The sequence below is a fragment of the Bison bison genome, unplaced genomic scaffold, assembly GCF_000754665.1.
Source record: "Bison bison bison isolate TAMUID 2011002044 unplaced genomic scaffold, Bison_UMD1.0 scf7180017864371, whole genome shotgun sequence".
Lineage (NCBI taxonomy): Eukaryota > Metazoa > Chordata > Mammalia > Artiodactyla > Bovidae > Bison > Bison bison.
This window is the reverse complement of record NW_011494943.1, coordinates 11,509,444-11,534,261: the sequence shown is the minus strand read 5'-3', so window position 1 is coordinate 11,534,261 and position 24,818 is coordinate 11,509,444. Positions and strand designations below refer to the sequence as shown.

Below are 24,818 nucleotides of genomic sequence, written 5' to 3'. Positions count from 1 at the left end.
GTGGGAGTGTGGCCACATGCGCCCTGGGGCCTCAGACAGACTGACCTCCACCGCACAGCCGGGCATCACTGCCCTGGGCTGAGTCCTAAGCAGCAGAGCACGGAGCTCTGGGGAGTGGCCCCGCTGAGCTCAGGAAGGACTTGCAGCATTGAACTGAACTGAACCGCAGCCCAGGAACCAGCGCACACACCGTCCTGGGGACAATCACCACGAAGCACTAGGACAAGCGGGGGCGGGCAGCAGTGGGGCAGTGCAGGAGGCGTGGGTGGAGAGAGACGGGGAAAGGGAGAGAGCAGAGGCTGCGAGAAGCAGCAGGCGTCAGCCGGCCGGGAGGGATGAGGACGGATGGAGGGGACCAGACTGTTTCCTGCTCAGCTCTTCTTAATCATCTGCTCAGTTGCCTGCCCCTCCCCTTACCTCGTGGCTCTGCAGGTTGAATAGAAGCTTCTGAGTAAACAGAAGCCCAGACCTAGACGGTGCTGAGCTTTCCTCCTGGCAGAGCTGGAGGGACGTGGGTGAGGCTAATAGTGTTACATGATTAGGATCATGACACGCTGAGGATTCCTAACACCTGGCTTCTCCTCAGACTTTTAAAAACCAATTATGATGCTGAAACCTCCTGAGGCCTCCCGTGGAGCCGACAGCTGAAGGCTGGTGACGGCATCCCCCTTGTTCCTTAACTGTCACTGGGGCAGCCTGGGCTTGGGAACAAAGGGAGACCAGAGGGTCTCAGAAGCCTGATGGCGGGCCTTGCCAGGTAAGCAGGTCCTCATATGATGAACTTGTGAAACACAGGGCACACCCTCAATGCCTCTGAATTTAAAGGGGTTCAAGTGCATGGGATAAAATCCACAACAGGCACGTGGCTATCAGGACCGAAGCTCGACCCCTGGAAGGCTCGTGAGGTCATGGAAGTCCCCACCAAAGAGCTTCCTGGGTTCCCACCAGAAACAAATCGAGTTCTGCGGTGGGACAGAGACCTTGTTTAACAACAAACCACCCTCCCCAAACAATGACGGAGTCAGCAGTGCCGGGAGGGAGCGCACTGGCTGTGGGCTGACTGGTCTCCGCTGGGCATGACGTCTAAAGAGTTACCAAGCTGAAGGCCACTGACCGCTAAGGAAGCAGCTCTGAAGGGCAGATCGGAATTCACTGTAGGTTCTGATACCTAAGTACAGGCATTTTTATCATGTGACCACACCTCACAAAGCATCAGGGTGACTGAGATGCAATTCACATGCGGTAAATCTCACCCTTTGGGGCCCAGTTCTGAGTTCTGACAGGCCCCACGGTCATGTAACCACGCACAATGGACATGTAGAATAGTTCCTTCACCCCAAACTGCTAGATGCCCTCTGTAGCCTGGCCTTTCCCCCAGTCCAAGTCCAGCACCACCTCTGTTTTCCATCGCTGTAGCTTTGCCTTTTCCAGATGCCGTATAAATGAACTGTACAGTTTAAGTCTGGCTTCTTTCACTGAGTGTAACGCAGCTGAATTTCATCCATAGTGTGTATGCTTCAGTTTATTTAGAAAACATTTGGTGAATTAGTATTTCATCATATGAAATATTCTAGCAGTTTATTCACCCGGTGAAGGATATCTGGGTTGTTCCCAGTTCCTGGTAATTATGAATAAAGCCACTGTAAATATTCAAGTACAGGCTTTTGAATGAACAGAAGTTTTCATTTCTCCTGGGTGAATATCTAGGAGTAGGATTGCTGGGCTCTATGGTTAAGTATGTGTTTAATTTATGAGAAAGGGCCAAATGTTTCCAAAGTGCTTGCAATATTCTGCCTTTGCACCAGCAAAGTATGAAAGTTTCAGCTGCTCTGCATCCTTTGCCAGTACTTGGTATTGACAGATTTGAAAATTTTAGCCCTTCTAACAGATGTGCAGTATCTATTTCATTGTGGTAACTCGACTTCCCTTGTGAATAACTGCTGTGACGCTACACATCTTTTCTCAAGTTTATTCGCTGCCTGGGTACTTTTTATGGTAAAGTGTCTGCAGATCTTTAGCCCATTGTTTTTAACGGGGCCACTTGTTTCCTGATCATGGAATTTTGAATATTCCTTATATATACTGGATACAAGATTTGTATGTGTTTTTTAATTTTCTTTTGGTTTGTGGCTCATGATTTCATGTTCCTAACAGGATTACTCAAAGAGCAGTTATCAATTTACGGTGAAGAGCAATCTGCCACTTTTTCTTGTGTGGCCTGTGCTCTTTGTGCCTTATTAAAGAAACTACTGCCTAACCCAAGGTCAGAAAGATTTTCTTCCAGAATTTTCACGGTTCCAAGCTTCACATTTAAGGAGTGAGTTATTGTACAAGGTGTGAGTGAGTGACTGAATTTCTACTTTTGGCAAATGGGTGTCCAATTACCATGGTGCCACTCCGCTGGAAAGACACATTCCTTTCATTGAACTGAACAGTTCTCATACCTCCATGGAAAATCAATGGGATGTACTGATGTGACTATTTCTGGACTCTGTTCTGTCCCGTTGATCCATGTGTCTGTCCTCTCACCAATTCCACGTCTTGATTATTTAACTTTATGGTGAATCTCGAAATCAGGCAACAAAAGTCCTCCAACTTTGTTCTATTTCAAAATTGTTTTGGTTACTTCAGTTTCTTTGCTTTTCCTCATAAACTGTAGAAGAGGCTTGTTGATTAAAAAGAGAAAGCCAGGAGGGAGGTCCGAGAGGGACGGCACATATGGCTGATTCATGTTGATATATGGCAGAAACCAACACAATATTATAAAGCAGTTATCCTCCAATTAAAATAAATAAATTTTAAAAAAGAAAAGAAAAGGTCTATTGGGATTTGGATTCAGACTACATTGCTCTATATACATCAGTTTAGGGAGAACTGACATCTGAATTTCATAGTCTTTCAACCCATGAATGTGGTCTTCACTGATTTAAGTCTTCTCTGATTTTTTTCATCAATGTTTTTCATTTTTCACCATTTGGATTTTGTTTTTTTTTTTTAGATTTGTAGCTAAGTTAAGTACTTCATGATTTTTTTTTGGATGTTATTGTAATTTCTGATCATTCATACAGAAATAAACAGATTTTTGTATAATGACCTTGTATCCTGCAGTCTTACTGAACTCACTTATTCTGGCAGCATCTTTCAGATTACTTAGGGTTTTCTATACATCCAATATTGTCTGTGAATAGAGTTTTATTTTACCCTTCCCATATGTACACATTTTCTTTTCTTGCCTTGCTGTCTAGGACCTCTGGGAGGATGCTGAATGGGAATGGTAAGATGAGACATCTTTGCCTCACATACACCTGGTTTTGGAGAAAAAGCACTGTCTTTTATCAGTGAAAATATGTTAACTGTAGGTTTTCTACAGGCACCCAGTATAAGAGTAAGGAAGTTTCCTTCTATTCCTAGTTGGCTAGGAGTTTTTATTTTGAATGGCTGTTGAATTCCATCAAATCCTTTTTCTGCAGCTACTGAGATGATCATATGGTTTTTCTTTAGTCTGTTGATACAGTTACAGGATTAATTTAAAAGTGCTGAATCAACTCTGCATTCTTGGGATAGAATCCACTTGGTCATCAGTGTAGAATCTATTTTATGTACTGCTGCATTTTATTTATGAATATTATGTTAAGGATTTTGGGTTCATGTCCATGAAGAATACTGGCTTGTAGATTTTTATTCTCTTAATGTCTTTGACTGGTTTTGGTAACAGAGTAATGCTGCCTCCATACAAAGAAATGGAAGTACAAGAAGTATTTGCTCTTATTTTTTTATAAAGCTCTTTTTGTAATTAAATGTTATATTTTAATCTGTCCTGAATTATGAAACAAACAATTGTTCTTTTTAAAAAATTCAAAGAGCTGGAAGTATATAATGTAAAAAGGACAGTCCCTTGCCCTGATTCCAGTCCTACCTTCTAGAAGTAACCACATTAAGAGTCACCTTCCAAGCTTCCTCTGATGCTTACACAAATCTATGGAACCACAACATCTGTGCACATGTCTTGGACCATCGTGTTATGTGACCTACTATATCAAGGACATCCCATTAAGGCCTCACACAGAGATGAAGCTTACTGACTAATGTCTATGTCTACTACACAGATGAATCATTTTTAACTGTCTCCTTACTAATATTCTCTTTTTTGTTTTCAAACTTTTTGTTATTACAAATAATCTGTAACAGCATTTCTTGACACAAGTTATTACATATCCATGTACAGTAGTGGGTTTACGATCTGCTCCTCAGAGTGGGATTGCTGGTTTCTGTGCTGTGCTCAGTTGTGTCTGACTCTGCGATGCCATGGACTGTAACCGGGTTCCTGTCCGTGGAATTTTCCAGACAAGAATACTGGAGAGGGTTGCCATTTCTTTCTCCAACTGCTGGTTTCTAGGGCCTACCCATTTATAGCTTGGATAGCTACTACTGAACTGTCCTATACCAAGCTAATATTTCACCAGCCACCCATAGTGTGTGAGACTTTCTATTACCCTATACCCCCCGGTTAATCCATCCTCTTGCTATAAATCAATCTTTGAAATTTACCAACCTGAGAATGAAAAAAGAATTCATATTATTTTTATAATCAGAACAAATTTCAGTATGCCTCTACTTTTTAAACACAAGACAGACCATTTTTAATATCCTGCCTAAAGTAAGATATGCACTCTGGAAACCAAACCAGAGAAGAGAGAGGGGGTACCATCAATCAAAGGAGAACAGTCCAGAATGTAGTTCTTCTTGGTCACACAGACCTGTAAGAAATCTGACTGTGAACTGATAAAAAGTCAGCAAAAACTGTCATTACAGTCATGTTTTGAGTATTCAATCCCACTAACCATTAGTTGCACGTGACTGTAAATATTGGGCATAATTATGTTATCTGGTGAAAATGTAGTTTCCTATGTTTACCTCTGAAGTGATTTAGAGTTTGGGGTTCTTCTGTCCTTTCTGAGGTACAATCCTAGCCTTGAGCTATCTTTAATTTGCATATGAAACAGGGTAATAAAAAAGTTCCTAATGCATTTTATTGCACAAATGTGTCATTCAATGATTAATTAAATTAATAAAAGAAGGCACTTACGAATACCACCTGGAAAAAGTAATAAATTAAAAAAAAAAAGCAATGAGATTAAACATATCCTCTTCTAAAGTTTGGAAAAGGTCTCTAATTAAAGTAAAAGAAATCACTTGAGTCCTAAGCACCCTAAGTTGCCAACAGGGATTACAGACAAAACTCACTGTAACAACTTCATTTTCAACCACAACACCTCGAGCTTGTCATTTCCAGCTACATCCAATGGGAGTTTGTTATCACAAACATGGTGAGTCAGAAAGAACATGCATGCAGCAACTGTTTTTCTGGCTCCTCTCGCGGGCTCCACAGTGAAAGCTGACTTCATCCTGAGGGGACCCTTCTCCCCTCATTGCACCGCAGGGTCCACTATGGGAGCCAGCATGATGCACCGGGACAGACCACTGAGCTCACAGCCTCTGTCTCCTCCAGGCTAGCGACACGCGGGACCCTCCCCAGCGGGAATTCTCAGACACACTTCCAGCTAGAACACACACAGAGGAGCACAAAGGCAGGGGAACTTGCTGAAAAAAAGGGAGGCATGGCTCAGTCCCAGAGCAGATGCTGGCTGTGGGTTTGCACCTGAGTGAAACATGTAAACACATATGTAGGGGTCCCCACAAACGGCAGCCCTCGCCCAAGAAGCCTTCCTCCAAGGTCAGCTGATGTGTGCTCACAGAGGGCACCTGTGTTCTAAGTACCTGATGCCTAGGAAAGAAAAGCAGATCCTTAGGGGAAAAGTCAAGTTTGTGTCTATGTTCAAGAAAAATGTGTTTTGGATTACCTATGCCACTTCTTCCCACAGGAAGAACTGAGAATAGGCATGCCCAGAGACTTCGAGAACAGCAGCTCAGCGTCCTACCAAGCAGCTTCTGTGACTTACAGTCACTGCAGTTTCAGTGAGATGGTGGACCAGCCACCCAGAGTCTGTGTCGCTTGACCACACTTGCCTGAAGCAGAAGACTGTATCATAGATTCTGAACGTCTGTTACTACTAGACTAGACTCACTCACTCAGACAGTATGCACCACAGATCGAAAGGATGACTTGCTACCCATAGCACCAGCAACGATCCCTCTCCTGAGACAAATTCGTGTTTTCCCACTTTCTCCATCCTTAGCCAGAGAAGCCTGAGAGATCAGGGGGAGCAGGTCAACCCAGGTGTGGACAACACACTTGGTTGACTGTAACAGGCCTCAGTGATCTCTTGGGATCATTTCTTTAATGTATTTTCCCCCTGATATAAAGGTGCATGCTCAGTCACTCAGTCATGTCCAACTCTTTGTGACCCCATGGACTGTAGCCTGTCAGGCTCTTCTGTCCAAGGAATTTTCCAGGCAAGAATACTGGAGTGGCTTGCCGTTTCCAGCTCCAGACTATAAAGGTACTGTGCGCTAAGTGTGGAAACTCTGTCCATCTCGTGGCCAGTTTATATCTTGTTTTTTTTTCCCTTTTAAGGAAATTTTGTTATGAGCATTTTCTTAAGTTACTAATTTAAAAGTTTTATTTTTCAGTAGCTCCAGTAGTATTATATCAAGTACTTCAACCTTCTTTAACTATTCTCCTCCTGCTGGACATTTACATGGATTCTAGTTTTTGCTACTGAGAGACTGCTTTTCCTTTATCACCTGCCTTAGGCACTGACAACCATTATTTTGTCTTGTAATTGGCAAAAGCCAGTATCACTACAGAGAAACAGGAAAGTAAGAGAAAAGCTCTAATACAGTCCAAACACTCTTCCTGGAAATTTCTTGGATATATAGCTCGATACACAAGTAAGAATAAGCTGCAGTTTTCAATTTTCCATTATCTATGAGGGGAAAAGAAGGTAAGGCAATGGCACCCTACTCCAGTACTCTTGCCTGGAAAATCCCATGGATGGAGGAGCCTGGTAGGCTGCAGTCCATGGGGTCGCTAAGAGCCGGACACGACTGAGCGACTTCACTTTCACTTTCTACTTTCATGCACTGGAGAAGGAAATGGCAACCCACTCCAGTGTTCTTGCCTGGAGAATCCCAGGGACGGGGGAGCCTGGTGGGCTGCCGTCTATGGGGTCACACAGAGTCAGACACGACTGAAGCGACTTAGCAGCAGTAGCAGCAGCATGAGGGGAAAGGAAGGTAAGAACGTGCTTTAGACCATCAAAGTCTAAAATGAGCCCCTGCAGTGCTCTCTGCAAAAAGATGGGCACCAAGATTCTGTTTTGATAGCACTGCCCTGTCTCACCCTGGCACCCTGAATGTGTGGCCCAAGTCTGTAGTGAAAGGACATGTCACATCATCAAACCTGGAAGGCAGTGTCCCAGAATAAGTCAGATTAGCCCTAGCTAGCTAGCTCAGTCTGACAGTCCCTGAAGCCGGGAGCACCGTAAGCCTGGGGAACTCCTGGGTGACCTTGCCAATCAAGACAAAATGACACATTTTATACTGGCAAGCTCAGAAAGGCAGGTAAGTGAAGTCAGTTTCTTTTGCTGTTTTTTTGACCGTTAATTCCAGCTTCCATGACAGCAATCTGGTGTCCCCTTAACAGCCACGCTCGGTGGAACAGGAGGCCAGTGGGCACAATAGGGCCCTGTGCAGCCCTGTGCCTGCCCCACTCCATGACTCAGGGCCAGGCCTGCGCAATGGCATGTGGGCTGGTGGGAGTCACGGCCCCTGAGGGTCACAGTGAACAAGCCAGTGGGGATCAGACCTTGAGCTCAGAGCAGAAGGGTTCAGACACCCAGGCCTGAGGCTGGGGCTCCGGAGGCCCGTGCTCGCTTGCTGAGGAGACGAGGGCAGTGCCGGCTGGGGAATTTTGGCTTTAAACCCTGAGAGCTGCTGATGCATGGCTACCTTCATGACAGGCTGGGCAAAGTACCGCGCGCTCCAGTCGCAGAACCCCGTCTGCATCGTGGCCGAGATGAAACTTTTGTGTCCGGCAGTATCATCTGGGTCGTCGGTGGTCTTTGGGGCGTTTGGAAAAGAGAGGAGAAGACAGAAACAGAGTTAGTCATGTCAACCCCAACCCTCTCTGTGAGCTTGAGACAGTCCCTTTCTGGAGACCAAGGCATAGGTGTCAGTGGTCAGGTTTCTGAGGACAGTATCTCTATGGTCCCCTTACTTCTCTGTCCTGGTGACCAAGGAACCCTGACTGTCAAAACAGGGCTCTGAGTTTGTGCAAGAGACGGAGTGTCCCCCGGAAATGGCCAGGGTAGGCTAGGCTGCAGAGCCTGACACTGGTCCTCAGCACTGGGTCTAGGAGCCCCACACGGGGCCTCTGCCGCCTGGTCCCTGGGCTGTCGCTCCCACTGGGCCAGTCATACACGTAGGACCTTGGCCTGCCCTGTGGCTCCTGGACAAGGGCGTAGCAGAGTTCGGGCCCATACTTCTTTTGCGGTGGGGTGGTGGGTCAGTTTGTTCCCTGTTGTAGAACCAATGTGGGCTGGGCTGGCGGGGCAGGGGTTGGCCTCACTGCACACGACAGGGCGGGAGAAGTGCCTCAGAGAGGAGTCTCTGCTACCCAGAGAGATGGGGTCAGCAATAAGGTCTTACCTCCCGCCTGCCAGGGGGAATTGCAGCGCTGCTGGGCCAGGACTCCCGGATTGTGGGTCAGCCACTCCTGCCTGGCTGACTCAGGCAGAGTCCAGCTGGGAGGCTAAACCTGACAAAAGTGCCTGTGGCCATTTTTGTCCCTCGGCCATTGAGGCAAGCGGCTCTGAAGCCAGGTGGGCGGGGCTAGCAGCCGGTGTGGACACCTGTCTACCCTCAACACCTGCTCCAGCTCCAAAATCAGCCTACAGGCTGCTGTGACCTTCCTATCAAAATCGCTGGTCACTGGTGAGCTGAGACACGTCCTTGGTGTATCCAGAATGCCCTCTCTATATTGTGTCCACTTGGCCGGGACAGCAGCAAGCAGTATCGACAAGACCCAAGGCCCTAGCTTCCGAGTCCACCCTCGTATGTTTTCTTGCAAACAAAGGCGCCAATTCCTCCCTCCCCTGAATAGCCTTGTTTAACTTAGCTGCAGAGACTACCCCCGCCTATGGGGTGTAACTGAATGTTGAAGGAAGTTAGTGTTGAGAGAGACATCTGTACCTGGTCTGGGCCCTTATCGAACATCTTCCGCGTCCGGGGGAACTGGTGGGAGTGGGGTGTGTACTGTACCCCCACGGGGCCTGTGGCGCCCGGCCGGCCTGGAGGCAGGTCTCGGCTGACCGGCTGCTTGGCCACGTCGTTGGTCAGGCTGGAGCTGCTTGCGCTGGATGTTGGAGGGGAGCCTCTGCCGTCGGGGAAGAAGAAACTGCATTTTACCCAGAGCCCATTCCTTTGACACCAAACCCCAAGCAACCTCCACTGATCCTGGGAATGGGCTGAGGGTCACCAGCTTGGAACAGCCTCATCACCTGACTTGCTGATGTGACTTCCAAACCTGAACTGCTGCTGCTGAATTAATGACCCCTTCCAGTTTCTAAGAACCATTCTAAGAACCATCCTCCCCTGAAAACCAGTGCAGCCAGAGGCAAGCTTGGTCTGGGCTGTGAGTCAGCCCTAGGAGGGTGCAGGGCACATGTGCCCCGCTAGGATCCAGTGCACAGCCCTGTGAACACTGATTTCGAGGAGGGTTCCAACCTGCTGGTCACTTGCTGGAAGACATGACCCTCTGATAAAATCCTGAATGGAGTCAGGTTCAGTTCAGCTTTGCTGAACAGTTGTGTAGATGAAGGCAGGAAAGGATTCTAGGAGGGGCTCAGATAAGTGAGAGAGAACCTGCAGACTTGGCAGGGCCGGGGAGGCTGTGTCGGGAACCTCCCCAGACCCTGGGGGGCGGGCTGCCTACCACTCACCCCGCCTGGTGGATGTGGATGCCTTTGTTGGTGGGGCTGGCAGGCGCCGACTGCGTGAGGGAGGAGGTGGTGAGAATGCGCTGAGGCCGGGCGTTCACTGTGGCCTGAAGGAGCAAAGGGACAAGTGAGGGGGTGGTCACTGTGACGACCTGAGGCTACAAGACAAGCAGAGGTTGGTGGCTGCTTTTGAGTGGCTTCAAAGTCACAGAAAAGGGCTTTTGGCTGAGGAAATCTCCCAGGAATGGAAGGTCCTGCTTGAAAATTTCCCCCGAAATGTCACCCTGTAGATAAAGTGATATTCTGTAGCTCTTCTGGAAGGTATTCACCTGCTCCAGTGAGGCTCCAGGGATGCATCCCCCGCGCCCATGTGACAAACAAGGTGACTAAACTGCACCATGACTAATGAGGACTGGGCACGCTCAGGCTCCCACTGGGGCAGGAGCTCCCCTGGGAGGGACAGCTTCCTGGGCAGAGCTGGCACTCCGGAAGGAGCCCGCCCAGGCTTGGCCTCACCGTTCTTTTGTATTTCAGGGCAGGCTCAAAACAACCCCCTGGGGGCAGCACTTTTTGAATAGAGACGAGACCCAGATCTGTGCCCTGTCTCCCATGAGCACGTGTTCCAGGAGAACCCTGGACTGGCCACTCACGGAGGACCCTCCCATTCTGGATTATCCTCTTGGCAGTTATGAAGGCCATACCTTTGTTCAGCCCACAGGCAGAAAGTTATAGAAAACAAAACCACCAACATAAATCAATGTTTTCCAGATAAGCCTTCACTTTGAAATGAAAACAGTTAGAACTGGATCATAACCAGCCTATTAAAAGGCTGTTTTTTTGTTTTCTGAATTATAAAAGTTGTATTGTTCATGTTTGTTTTGCTCTGTTATTTACATTATTTGACCTACACACACATACACACACAACCCCAACAAAGCCTGAGAGCCAAACGATCCCTTAAGAAGTTTAAAAGAAGAAAAGAAATTTAAGCTAAGAAACTAGGTGCCTCCTCAAAATTTCCAGGAAATCAGTGGGAGGTGATGGAGAAAGCCTCTGGATTGAAATGCAGACTTTAGCAGAATCCACGACCTTTCAAAGGCTCCCCAAGCCCAGAGGATCTGCTGTTGCCTGAGCTGCAGCCCGCAGAGCTATCTCCCCAGGGACCCCCATCCTGAAGGCCCCCATCCAAGGAGGCTCCAAAGGAAAGAAGGTGTGGGCTGGGAGTGACTGATTCAGCCTCCCTGCTCTTTCCGGGGGCAGAGGCGCACAACACTGGCTTGTTCTCTCTCGGCCTTGAGGGCAAAGTAGACAGCCGAGCTTCTTCAGTGCACTTCACACTGAAGGCTGCCACACACAGCTCTAGTTTTGCATCTGTTCTAGAAATCCTGAGAGGTGGGCGTGCCACTGGCTGGGGAAGCCCTGTGACTGGTGATCGACTGTAGGGTTTCAGGCTTAGATGATGCTTCTTCGCCTAACGTTTCTTATTTGTGCAGCAAACATTCATTGCTGCAGAGCTGCAGCGATGAGCCTGAGTGGGCAGTGGTCACGCAGACCCACTTGTCTGTGGGCCTGGTGTGGACAGAGGCTGCTAAGGGAGCAGGTGTGGGAGATACCCTCCAGAGACGCCCCTTTCTGGGCTGGTCGTAGCTGCCGTTTCACAGAGAGCATACAGTCAGGAAAGGGTAACACAGAAACACCGGTGTGCCTGCTGGGTATCAGGTTTGGGCTGTTATGAAGGAGGATGGAGCGTGGGTCTTCAAGACCCCAGGACCCTGCTGGGAGCATCACTGACTGTGGGCACACTTGCCCATGGCTCTCAGGGTGTTGAGATGCCCTGTCATTTTCCCCTCCATGATGCTGGACTGGAGTCACTGGACCAGCAGATGGGCTTGATGAAGGCCCAAGTCAAGTGCTGAGTCCAGAAGAGGAAGGGCAATGGCAGGAGGTCATGGTCACAGCTACAGGCCAACTCTTCAGAGGGCAGCAAACATCTTGTTAACAGTCAGATTCTAGCTCAGATGTATCCTCTTAGCCCAATGCAAACAGAAATGATTTGCAGGGACACACACACGTGTGCACACACGAGCTCCACCTGTGCTCCCTGCCCCCCTGCAGTTAACGGGGGCAGTCTCTGTCATGGGAGCCTGGGCCCGCAGTAAGATGCCTGCTTTGTCTCCAGCTCTGAGCACTTTCTTACTCTGCAGATCTTCTCCCAGAAACATGTTGCCTCACAAGAACTTGGGAAAGTCTAATTCAGGGCAAACACCCTACAGAGATGAGGGTGACGAGGACAGGATTTCCTAACTGGATCCTGACATAGGCTTCAGGACACCAACGGAGGCTTTTGGCTGCTCTCTCTTGCGGGAGGGAGTGTTTCACAGGAGTCCCTGTTAACTGCACACCAAGGATCTGGATTCGTGTGTGAGGAAGTGACTTCCCAAAGGATGGTTCACAGTTAATTCTGGGCTAACTCGAGGCAGAGGACCTGGAAGCCAGAGCACTGAGAATGGACATCTGTGAAACACACGACTCTATCTAGAAAGGAATTTTTCTATAAACCAAACTTCCTAGATAAATAACGTAAACTTTCTTTTTGGACTCTAAGTCCCAGGTAGAATTCACTTCAAGCAACGGTGGTGACTGTGATGAACTGGCCGGTAGTTGGCAGAGCCCCCACTCCTGGGGGCCTGGGCTCCCTCAATCCTCGGCATCGCAGGAGAATCAGCATCAGTGAGGTCAGGACTGGGCATGGCGGGGAGGCTTCATTTTCACAGAGGCCCACTTGAGTCCCACTATGCCTTCTGCCGGGACTGCCTTCCTTTCCTCTATTTCCTTCCTCATGACTGTACTTCCTCCCTCTCTCGGGCACGGACCCTAATATGCTGTAAGAAACATGTATTTTAGAAAAGTTTAATTTTGAATCAATCCTATTCTTAGTTGAAAAAGGAGATGATTGGACTATTTCTCAGTTTTGTATTACAGAATGAAAAAACTTAATTCACTGGCCTCTTTTCTATAGACACAGAGAAGACTCCCCACTCCCAGGATGGAACAGCATTCACGTGCCTCTGTGGCTAGTCATGCAGTAGGATGATGAAGAAAGTGGGCGAGGGGCTCACTGGGGTCAAGGGGAGGTCCGTGTGAAATAAACCACCCAGTGATCCCGAGAGGACCAACAGTAATGCCCAGAACTTTTGCATGAGGCTGGCAGTGCCCACAGGCAGGAAGTGCAGTGAACACTTGGACCTGGGAGTCTCTGCTTCCAGAGACTTCGTGTGACCACAGGCCCAGGATAAACCTAGGATGTGCTCCTGCCATATCCTCACTGTTCCTTCAAGGAAGAAGATGAGCTTGGCTGCTACAGCAGTTTAAAACTGGGTACATGACAAGGCTGTGTTATTACTACTTGTGATGCTACCAGGAGCTGAAATAGCAGCCACAGACAAAAAAGGAAAAGACAGAACTTCACCAGTGAAGAAAAATGTTGGTGAAGGAATCGAACACCAAACAAATATGGTGTCGGCAGGAGGCCAGGTGCTGCAGGAGGTTGGGCTAACGCCAGTGAGGTGGCAGCAAATGGGACGGCTTGATAACCAGTTTAGAAAGAAAAACGGACCAGGAGTGAAGCTGAGAGTAACATTGTGAGCCACTTGTGTTCAGGTAGCTGGCAGCCTGTGGATGACCCCTGGATGGTGATTAGGGTCGGATAAGGATGGAGACACAGCAAGTAAACTGTGACAAGGGACGATAGTTCCCTGTACTCTTCTTGCAACTTGTCTGTAAGCCTAAAATTTAATCAAAAAGTTATAAAAATCTTCAGAAATGCTATAATGAGTGACTTCTTGATGGCATTCATTATTGCTGCGTCCTATCATTCTATTCATGAAAAGACTGTGCTGTGCGTTGTGCTAAGTCGCTTCAGTCGTGTCTGACCCTTTGCGACCGTATGGACTGTAGCCTGCCAGGCTCCTCTTTCCCTGGGATTCTCCAGGCAAGAATACTGGAGCGGGTTGCCATACCCAGCTGGGAAGAAAGAAACAGCTGTTTTCGGACACTGGGTACTGCAGGCTTGTGGTTTCTGAGAGAAGGGAACTCATTGCCCAGCTCCTGGCCTGCAGGCAGTTCCCGAAGACCTGGCTGTGGTAGGGGAGGGCACGCAGATAGCCTGGCAGTGCGGCAAGCAGAGGGGACAGACAGGAGCAGCATGGAAACTGGGGTGGATGGAATCTGCAGGGCAGAGAGGAGAGGGCTTCCAGGGTCTATAGGGTAGGCTCCTTGAATCTGTGATTACTTTTGCTTGAGGGCGGGGTGAAAATCCATAAGGGTGGGGAAAGAACCACTGAAAAGTCAAATAATTCCCAGAGCTCACAAGAAGAACTGGGAGAGTTTACAGTCCCTAAAGAAGAAAGGACTAAAATCAATGACCTAAGCTTCCATTGTGAGACTCTAGAATCAGAAGAGAAAATTGAACAGGGTAAGCAGAAGAAATGAAGCAATAAAGCTAAAAGCTGGTATCAATACAATGGAGAATGAAAAACAACAGAGAAACACAGCTGACCCTCAGACAGCATGGATTTGAACTGCACGGGTCCACTTAAACACATGTTTTCCAATAAACACCCACTGTGGTAGTATACAATCCAGGGATGCAGAGATGTGGATGAGACAGGCTGCAGGGGGTCAGGGCTGGTGCCCTTAACCCCTGTGTTTGTGCAGGAGTCAACTGTACTAATGAAACCAAAAGCTGGTTCTTGGAAGAGTTTCCTTTCGTCAGAACGGTCATGAATAAGGGAAGTCGTACGATACCGGTGCTGGGAATGGAAGAGAGGGAGTTGCTACAGGGCACACACACGTCCCCACCTGATGTGGGCAAGCAGAAGCACGGACACATGCCCCAACACAAGCTACGTGCGCATGGAGTTCGTGAACCTCTGGATTCAAAACGCTTGTTCGAAGTTCCTAAACCATGGTGAAGACCTGAACGTGCCTGAAGTTCTCTGCATGAATATTCATAACTGAAAACCAGGGTCTGGAGAGCTTCGTGAAGAGCGTCTTCACACCTACCTTGTAGGCAATGCTGTTGAGCACTTTCATAGCCAAGTCAGAAACATCTGGATAGGGGTCCGCAGCCAGATGCAGCAAGACTCTCCAAATTTGAGTGTAAACACTATTGAATGAAACTCCTGGGAAAGAGAAACAGGAGCTGTTTTAATAACAAGGAGCTGCCACTGTGTGCTTGGGAGGGTGGGCGGAGGCGGGGAGGCACTTATGGGATAGCTCCCTCTTCTGATGACCTAAGCATGTGCTGGGGGTGGACACTTAAAAGAGCTGGGAGTATGGCAAGTTCTGATTTTGTTATCTGCTAGGGAGCCTGAGATTCAGAAATTCCAGGTGCTGAGCAGGATTGATCACACAGTTTCACCTCTGGCGGCTAGATCTTTCTGAAAGGAAAAGTTAGAAAGGGGCAGGACTTCCTTGCAGGCCTGGATGAGGAAGACAGCCACATACCACTGCATCCTTTTTACTTGGAGGAAGCTGGACAATTGGTTTGTTGAAAAGAAAGTGCTTGTTCTTTAAAAGAGTAAAAGAGGATTTCAAACAAGCTGTGATCACATGTCATCCGACCGGCCAGCCCCTAGTTAGGAAGTCCCTCTAGTTATGAAGAATTTAAATACAAGAAGGGCCACTGGAGGACAGTGTTTCTTGATGGGCACCATTGTTCAAAGGGAATGAGTTTTATACGACATTCAAATCACAGAAGAGAGACTGGAAACAAAGGTTCAGGAAAGGTTCAGAGTAAAGGTCAGTTTCTCTGTGTGCCCACGTCCATGCTTATGAACAAGTCCTGGCTTGCTGCGCCCGACACCTCGTTTGTAACGGGAGGCGGCATGGCCCCGGCCGCCTTTCCACAGGGACTGTGGTTCCTGTTTGCAGTGTGATGGAGCTGGAGGAGGCTGACCTCTCACTCGTGTGTGCAAGTGGCTTTGCTCTTCAGGTGACTACTACAGACAAACTACCTTCCAGGGAGCATTTACAAAAACTCTCAACACCTTATCCTTCCACCCTCGTGGGAAAAGGTGCCAACAGCTGCCATGGCCTCTGAATGATTCTGTAGGAGCACAGCTGCCTGCACAGGCTGACCTCTGACAGGCTGGGCTTGGGAGGCCTCTCCCACCACTCTGGCCATAGGACTTCACACTCGCTCTGCGCACGGACCCGATTCACAACGCCAGGGGGAACGAGGTGGAGCTCGTTCATGGACTGGCTCACTCAGTCAGGAGAAGTGGTCCACGGATGGGACGTTCCTACAAAGACCCCTCACGCTCAGCACAGCCACTGGGCAAACTTCTCTCCTGTTGTTTCTGAGCTCAGACTGACCAGGGCAGTAGCTTCCCTGTGTGACAGAGGCTGTGATGGGCACAGTAAATGTCCGCTTGACTACAGATGACAGACATGTGGTAGCGGAGACCAGGAAAGGAAGGGAACAGTGGGGGCCAAGGGGCCCATGAGAACCTTAATCAAGGGGCCCCTGGCATGAACATGCAGAAGGAGTACAGGGTGGCACTGTGCACTGAGAAGGGGGTACCATTCACTTTATAAAATGTTTTTATTACTATCGTTAACTCTCTTGCAGAAGATTTTGACTTTGACAGCTCTCTGTTTTTGATTCAATTTGTTGTTGTTCAGTCGCTAAGTCATGTCTGACTCTTTGCGACCCCATGGACTGCAGCATTCCAGGCTGCTCGTGCTTCACTGTCTCCCAGAGTTTGTTCAGATTCATGTCCAATAGTGAATAACAAAAAATCTAATTTTTGTCACTGTCCTTGACCACAGTAAATAGTATATGATTTACTAGTAAAAACAGAACAGGAGCCTGGAATTGCCACCCCCTCGTCACTGCTCCCCTGGCGCTGACCACCCCATCTCAGCCTGTTTTGTGAACTGTCCTGGTTTTACACCTGCTGTCCCTAATGGGAAAATTCTGAGTTTGTGTGGCACAGAGCTCAGACCCCTCGAGTGCAGCCCCTGGGGGGATGGGAGAGTGGGGTGGGTGCTGCTGGGCTGAGTGAGCTCAGACAGGGGGCCGTGTCTGGTGCTCACCAAACTCCCCATGAGTGCTGAGAGCCTATTTTCAAGTCTAGACTAAAAGTAATAAAAGATCATAACTAATGGCTTTAGGATTTATTTTTCAGGGCAATGGCCACAACTTTCTAAATGGAACTGGTGTAGGAAAATGTGCTCACAGCTTTGTGGCCAACTCTGGGTCCCAGAATCCCTGGGGGTGGGCAGGGCAGCTTGGAGAAGGAAGGTGGAGCCTCTTAGAGGCAGGAGCTGTCACTTGGGACCTGTTGCCTGGGTCTTAGGGGTCACTGACCCTGACTTTGTATCGTAGGACTGGGCCGGGTACCTCCCTGGGAATCAGCCCCCGGATCTGGAGCTTCTGCATTTCCCCTCTTCATAACCCTGACTGAGCCCCTCTGGGAGGATCCTGCCCACTTTGCTTACTTTTGCTTACTGGACGGAGCCCTGGGTAGATTGGGCAATGCATCTATACAACCCTTTCAGAAGGCTTCCCCAACCCCGTCTCACCTGGAGGACAAGGTGAGACACAAGCATGAGGCCTTCCCTCCCCGACTCTGGACATCAGAATGGGGTGACGCTCAGAGAGGGAGAGACGGAGGGAGGGAGAGAGGGACAGAAGGGCGACGGGTGGACAGGTGAGGGAGAGTAGGGCAGGTGATGAAGGGAGGAGAGGCTGCCCACCACAAAGGAGAGCAAGAAACAGCAGCTTTACCAAACCTGTTGATTAAGACAGCAATGTCATGGCCTGATGTGATGCTGCGGGTTAAGTGTGTAACATGAAGGCACTTGTTGGGTCAGGGACCTCCTGAGACGCCACAGAAAGTCAGGGAGGAGAGGAATGGGCGACACTGCTGTACGGAGAGGCGGGTGCGGGAGGGGAGTAAATGCAGAGGTGCCCAGGCCCCACTCAGGGGCCAGCGGCTGGTCTGGGTGGTGCGTGCAGTGGGCGGGGCTATGGTGAAGGCCAGGCAGCTCTCAGTAGGAAGGCCTTGAGTGCTGGCCACAGCTTGGACTTTATAGGAAATGAGTTTCTGTGATGGTGTCAGCTGGATGATGGTCTGTGCAGAGCTGATGTTGGTGAGGGGGGCCTGCTCTGCAGGGGTGGTGGGGAGCAAAAAGCCAATGCCTAGTCCTGGGGTGGGGGGCCCAGAAATGGAAAGAACTGACTGGGGACACACGTGGAGGTCGGGCTAAATGGCTGAGTGGGTGAGAAACACACAGAGGCAGACATCAAAGAAGATTTCAGAAGGTGCTGACACAGAGCCAGGTCCCAGTGCAGATTCACAGACGTCGGGCAGACATGCTCAGGCGTGTAGAGACACATGCGATCAGCCTTTGCTGCAGTGGGGGGACAGCACTTCCCTCGGCAGGTGAGACCTCCAGCGCTCTGGAGACAGTGGGGGGAAGGGGAGCCTGGGAGGGGCTAGTTTTCTGGGAGAAGATGGGAATAAATGGATGTCCTAGGTTGCCATGGTTTTGAAAACCTCTTTTCCAATATTCAGTCAAAGAGGCTAAAGAGATTGCTAAAGAGATTGTTCTTTGGTTGAAATGAAAGAAAAAAATTGGCTTTAAACAGGCGAATGCTACCAGTAATGGGATTCTGTGTAGGTTATGAATTTTAAACACTTATGTAAGCACCGCGTTATCAGGTGGACGCCCGCTCTGGCCCCCCATTACTTTGTCTCCTTAGCACTCCTTCCAGCTCCAGCTCATTGTGAAACTTGCCCACTGAAGTTTTCAAAGATCTGAACCATATACAGATAAAATTCAGTTTTCTCCAGTAAAAAATGTTCAGGAACCAGGTTTTGTATGGAGAAAGGAATCAGTGACAAGGCTCTCAAGTCCCTGGAGGACACGGAATGTGGCTGGGGTGGGAGGGGTGGGCTGTGCCCTCCGACCTTTTGTGGCCTCAAATGAAACACCAACGCTTCACCCCCAAGCTAGCACTAAGGACAAAAGGATCCCCCTTTCCGGGCTGTACTGCAGTGGGCGGGGTGGTGGTAGCAACTAGCTCTGGACCCTACAGTCATCTAGACTCTTATGGGCCCCAGAGAGAGGCGTCTTGTGGAATTAGTCCTGAGGGCTTTCTAGGGACAGCAGAGGACTGATCTCCTGGCTTCTGATGGCAAGCACATTTGGACTGCCCTGCCCCTTCACATCACGACACTGGTGAGTCAGAAACATCGAACACTGTCACGTGATGCCAAGAGGCAGAGGGGGTATCGGGGTGTCTGCTGCAGCCCACGCCTGTGCACATTATGGGTACTTACTGTATACCTGGCATGGGATGTGGGGGGTTGGGGCTATGGCAGGTGACAAACTTCCTTCACTTGTGGCTCTGACATCCCTGGTCAGAGACAGAACCAGGCAGAATAAACGGGAACATACATCATAAGTCTGCTGGGGAAAAGTTCTCAGGAGGAAAGCAGAGAGATGGAGAGAGATGCTGAGCGACCGCAGAAGGCGATTCTGGGTTGGGGTCGGGGGAGCCTGGAAGGCTTCTTTTAAGGTGACACTGGAGCAGGACTGTGACTAGACTGAGGAGCAGCCCGTGGGTAGCAGAGGGAAAGCTCGCCAGCCAAGGGGAGGAGCCCAGGGGCCAAGGAGCTCAGCATTGCCGAGTGCAGCGGGGAGGGCAGGAGGCGGAGCTGGGGCCAAATCCTGAGTCTGCTTTTTAAAAAAGGAGGAAAGAAGGAAAAGTCAGAGCAAGGTCACTGTCCACCAACAGGAGAATGGACAAGCAAATCGCAGCAGATCATGAAAGGGAGCAAACGAGACTTAGGTGAGCAGCATGGACACACAGCCGCCAGCAGAGTAAGGACAGGGGATGTGCAGCGCCAGACACGATGTGTAAACCTGGGAAAGGGCGAGAGTTCGAGGGAACCTTGCACGGGGAATGGGGAGGGGCTCTGGGCTCTTTAACTTCGTCTGTAACTCAAGTTGGGAACAAAACACACACGCGGGAGTGTGACACATTGGTCCAAGTCTTTATGGTTGGTTATGCAGTGAGGATACGTGGTAACTTCCCATTGCTCAGTGAGAGTAGCAGCAGAACCAGGGGGTCCCCACTCAAAGCAGAACACAAGACCACTCTGAGCCTTCTCTCAAATGTCAATGTCCAGGCAGTCAAGTAGGAAACTGATGGGCTGACTGAAGGTGAAAGCACAGAGTGGGGTCCTTGGTTGGTGGGGGAGAGGGTCTGGCCAGGGAACTTGAGTAGGGAAGGGCCGTCTGCACCCTTGGAGCAGGGCTCTGACCTTGGACCTCACACATGCCTCCTCTGGGGGGCCCTGGGTGCCATCAGAGGCCACACCACGTATCAGATGCTGGGAGCCTTCCTGCCCTGGCCATGACACCCCAAACGTCTCCTGAGGGCAGAACCATCCTGCTCTGCAGCTCCGGGAATCCTGTGGCCTGCCCAAAGACAAGGCTGGCTCCCCGGACGGCCTGGGTCAGACCAGTATCCAAGGGTGAGGTTCCTGCTGCCACAGCAAGACGATCCTCACTTCCTCCTCCCACTGAGCGTGTCTCAGCACTGCCCACCCAGGCGGGAACCCGTGGGTGCCCAGGGGACCGGTGGAGAAAGGGAGGTGGGACTCACCGATGAGGGAGTTGAGGGAGGAGTAGGAGCTGACGCGGCGCATCTTGTCAATGGTCTCGAAGGACAGGATGTACTCCTCGTTCTCGGGGCTGCCCAGGGTGCTGCTGGCACTGCTGCTGGTGCTCAGGTTCCCGGGGGAGAAGGCCACCGAGCCACCGGCTGGCAGGGGACCGCCGTCAGAGGGGGCAGTTAGCACACACCCACCCCCATCTCCTGGCTTGCAAGAAGGGCTGGGCTTCCGGGCACAGGGCTGGGGGAGGGTGCTGGGGGCTTAGGACTGGGCATGCCCAGTGGGGCTGCAGGACAATCAATGGCTACCCCCAGTGCTGAACCAGGACTTCTGCTCACGTCCAGGTAGGCAGGAGGGGGTGGGGGCCCGTCTAACAAAAGGTCCCAGAAGATGACCCACGACCACCCCACTCGAGCACCCAGCCTCTGGGCTCTTACTTTCTTCCGTCAGGCTCAGGTTTTGCAAAGACTTGTTTAAGTTTCTAGCCGTGGTGACGGCGCGGATATTCCCATAAGAGCTCACGGAACGCAGTCTGGGGGTGCAGGGGCTGTCCCGCACGGGGGTCAGACTCCCACCCTCTGGGAGGAGAGAAGGAGCGAGAAGAGTGAATGAATGGAGGGCTCAGGCCGGAGGCGGCTAGACAGCAGGTGACAGTGGCTTCTTTTTGGATGAAGTGACTCTACAGCAGGGCCCTCAGCTCAACAGGGTCTCTGCCACATGTGTGTTGGGGTCAGCTGGACAAGATCATGACCACAGTGAGGGGAGCAGGAGCAGATGACCCTGAGCCACGCTTGGTATTTTGTAAGAGTTCAACTAGAGAGGCCCACACACAGTGGTCTCCCTCAGACCCCCACCAGGTGCTCTGGGACCTGCCTGTGGCTGCTGCCCCCAAACCAAACAGAGCCAGAGTTGGGGCGGGCTGGGAAAGCTGTCTGCTGGCTCGGCCTCCCTGGCACCGCCCCTCACCAGGGCGTGCCGGCCGTTCCCTTCCCTGATGTACTAAACGCAGCAATGGTCCCATGGCTGATCACAAGGCCTCTTTTCTGCAGAGATGGCTGTGCTGTGGCTTGTGCTCTGAAGCAGCCCAAGATGAAGAAATATAAATTCAGTAAATGTGAGATGAGGAGCTGCCTAACACAACACTGACGTGAGACCTGTGACGGGAAGAAACTGCGACCTCCAGTCCCCACGGCAGCACCTCCTGCCCTTCGAGGTTTCTGTGACTTGATTTCCAAAAAGGGTAAAAAGGAAAGAAACCAGGGGGTCAAGGAGGCCCTCTTTCTTGCCCTTTCTAGTCTTCTGAGAAGTTAAGAACTGCAGATATCTGTGTGGCCAGGACTTGACATGTGGGCTCAGGACCCAGCAGAACGAGGGGCCTGCTGACAGTTCAGACTGGGGTCCCTGGGCCAGCGAGTTGCATAGGTTCCACTTTAGCACTGTTGGAGAAGGCAATGGCACCCCACTCCAGTACTCTTGCCTGGAAAACCCCATGGACGGAGGAGCCTGGTAGGCTGCAGTCCATGGGGTCGCTAAGTCAGACATGACTGAGCAACTTCCCTTTCACTTTTCACTTTCATGCATTGGAGAAGGAAATGGCAACCCACTCCAGTGTTCTTGCCTGGAGAATCCCAGGGACGGGGGAGACTGGAAGGCTGCAGTCCATGGGGTCGCACAGAGTTGGACACGACTGAAGCGACTCAGCAGCAGCAGTAGCAGCAGGACCGTACCTGTGGTGGTCCTACCTGTGGTGGCTGGAGAGGGCAGTGGGTAGTTCTTCTCCTCTTCCATGAACTGCAGGGCCACAGTGCAGAAGTTACTTTCATACTGAACGACAAGGTGACTCAGAGCCACCACCAGCTCCTGCAGGGAGGAGAAGAGACAGACACTGACTTGGGCCGGGAGAGAACTCAGCAGTGAGTTGTACATGCTGGCACTGAGTGCTCGAGCCACCGTGGAGAAAAGGCGAGGGTTGGGTGGGGGACAGACGGCACTCAGTGCTCAGACGGGGGCTGGCCCCTCAACACAGCACCCTCGGGTGTCCGGTGTGGGCGGAAACCTCTGAACAAGCAGTGAGATGAAGATGAGGGCCTCTGAGGGACGCCCTGGACACCTGGAGGAAAGAATGCTGACCGCTGGGTGTGAGCGGCAGGACTGAGGGGCCTGACAGGGATACAGGGGGAGGACACCCCAGAGTGGGACAGGAAAGAGCCCTTAGGGCCTCCTATGGTCAACACCACGGAGAGCTCTGGGCATTAAAGCAGGACGCACTGGTTTCTAGTCCCCAAAAGGCAACAGGAAAGTTCTACATGACTTTAGGCCCAGATGCCTCAGTCCAAGGGGAAGGACACACCTGATCTCTTTTGGGACCCGGTGACCTGGAGATCCTAAAAATCACGGGAAATAAGCCTGGATGCAGGTTTGTACTACTCTTCCTATCGCTATTCAAATGGTTCCCACAACTTTATTTTACTTTTTTAGAAAAATACTTAGCAGAAGGCCAAAGTCTGAGAGCCCCTTATTGTTCTGTGAATCCCTCAGACGCCCAGGGCCAGGAGAGCTGCGCTGAGGTGTCAACAAGCTAGGGCAGAGCCCCCCTTCTCTCCTACCTCACCCTTACATACTCCTTGGCCTCCCTGGCTTGTGTGTGGGTTTTACTCCCAAACCCACCTCTCTGATCCTGTCTCTGAGACTCAGGCTGGTCCTTCCAACTGCTGACCTGCATGCCCACCGAGCACTCTAAAAACCCAACTTGACCTGCCCAGGGCTTGCCACCCACTCCTTTCCATTCAGCCCCTGCCAGGGACACTTGGCTTGTGCCCTCTGGTGGCCTCAGTGAGACCCTTGAATCATCCTGATCCAACTCTCTGCCGATCCTGCCACCCAACCAGCCTGTCCCTAACAGTGCTGGGTAACAGGCTGTCGAGGGGTTGCCCGCCGGCCCCTCCCGGTGAAGAAGTGGCCTGCCCGCATGTGTGCTCAGTCGTGTCTGACTCTTTGCGACCCCATAGACTGTAGCCCACCAGGCTCCCTTGTCCATGGAATTTTCCAGGCAAGAATACAGGCCAAGTTGCCATTTTCTACTTCAGGAAGAAGCCTGAACTGTCTTCAAAAGACACAGGTTTTCCCTTCACTCTGAAGTGGTGAAAACATCTCAGCTGGGCCTAGGTCTCGGACAGTTTGATCTGGGGAAAGCTGTGAGGGCTGGTCAAACTCCTCCTGCTGGGTGGTGGCTGTGGACTCCGGCCCTCAGAGGTCTTCAGGCACATCTGGCCAGAGCGAGGTTGGGTGGAAGGCTTGAGCTGTTCTCAGGCCTCGGAAGCATACCAGCACGGTGACCCAAGCCCCTCCGGCCAGCAGCCTCACCCCGTTTCCCAGCAGAGCGGTCCTGCCACCTCCCCACTCCAGCCTCCTGCTCACACTGCGAGCAAGCAGGCCTCCTGCTCTGCGCCTTGGCACGCGCTGTCCGCTCGGCCTGGGGAGGCCTCCACCTCCACCAGGGATCCCTGCTCTCTACCTTCACTCCTGTCTCCAAGTTCAAGCTCTGGAGGTTTCCACCCTGCACCACATCCAAGTGCAAGTTCTGGAGGTCTGGTGACCTAGGGCCTGGCCCACCGGTGGCGCTTAACAAGTATCTGCTGACGGAGTGAAGCCTCTTCCCTTCAGACACAGCATAATCTTTAACAAACGGTTCGACTGTTTGGGTGACTTGCCATCAGGATTCAGGGATATCACGCCTGGTTACACACACGGCCCGAGGGGAGTCGGCTAATGCTCCTCCTGTGGTGGCCCGGAAGGCTGGACCACACGTCTTCCTGGGTGGTCCCCCAGGGAATCCATGTTTCCAACAATGAATTCCTGGCTGACATTTGTTTTCGGCCCACGGCCACCAAGTATCAAGCTCAGCTCCCTGGAGGCCAGGGCGGCGCTGCGGGAAAGGGAGCCTGTCTGCTCTGTCCTGACGGCCTCTGGGCTCGCCTGTAGGAGAAGGCACTCCAGTCCGGGTGGCTTGGCCGTCCCGTCGCCGCCACCAGAGATGTCTTGAGCATCGATGGGAAACACCCTCTGATGCCATTCATCAGGTTCGGTTGGAGTCAGACGTGTGTGAAGGGAGGTGGACACCAGGAACTGCTCCTCTGTGGGTCTGTGGTTACTAAATAAATGTAAACTAGAGAAAACAGATGCAACGTGTCGTGTCCTGCTTTCTTTGCTAAGGTCCCAGTCAGCT

General features: G+C 50.9%; 1 protein-coding gene across 2 annotated transcripts in view; it reads right to left on the bottom strand.

The window, feature by feature from the left end:
- The window catches only part of RPTOR (regulatory associated protein of MTOR, complex 1), a 322,527-nt gene that overhangs the window by 24,625 nt on the left and 273,084 nt on the right, over positions 1 to 24,818 (bottom strand). For both annotated transcript variants that reach the window (XM_010856300.1, XM_010856301.1), the window contains exons 18-24: positions 22,336 to 22,453; positions 21,031 to 21,171; positions 20,584 to 20,742; positions 14,964 to 15,082; positions 9,903 to 10,006; positions 9,154 to 9,337; positions 7,912 to 8,022 (exon numbers count right to left, since the gene is read on the bottom strand). In XM_010856300.1, coding sequence (XP_010854602.1) covers positions 7,912 to 8,022; positions 9,154 to 9,337; positions 9,903 to 10,006; positions 14,964 to 15,082; positions 20,584 to 20,742; positions 21,031 to 21,171; positions 22,336 to 22,453 — 936 coding nt within the window. The remainder of the gene's footprint in view (positions 1 to 7,911; positions 8,023 to 9,153; positions 9,338 to 9,902; positions 10,007 to 14,963; positions 15,083 to 20,583; positions 20,743 to 21,030; positions 21,172 to 22,335; positions 22,454 to 24,818) is intronic.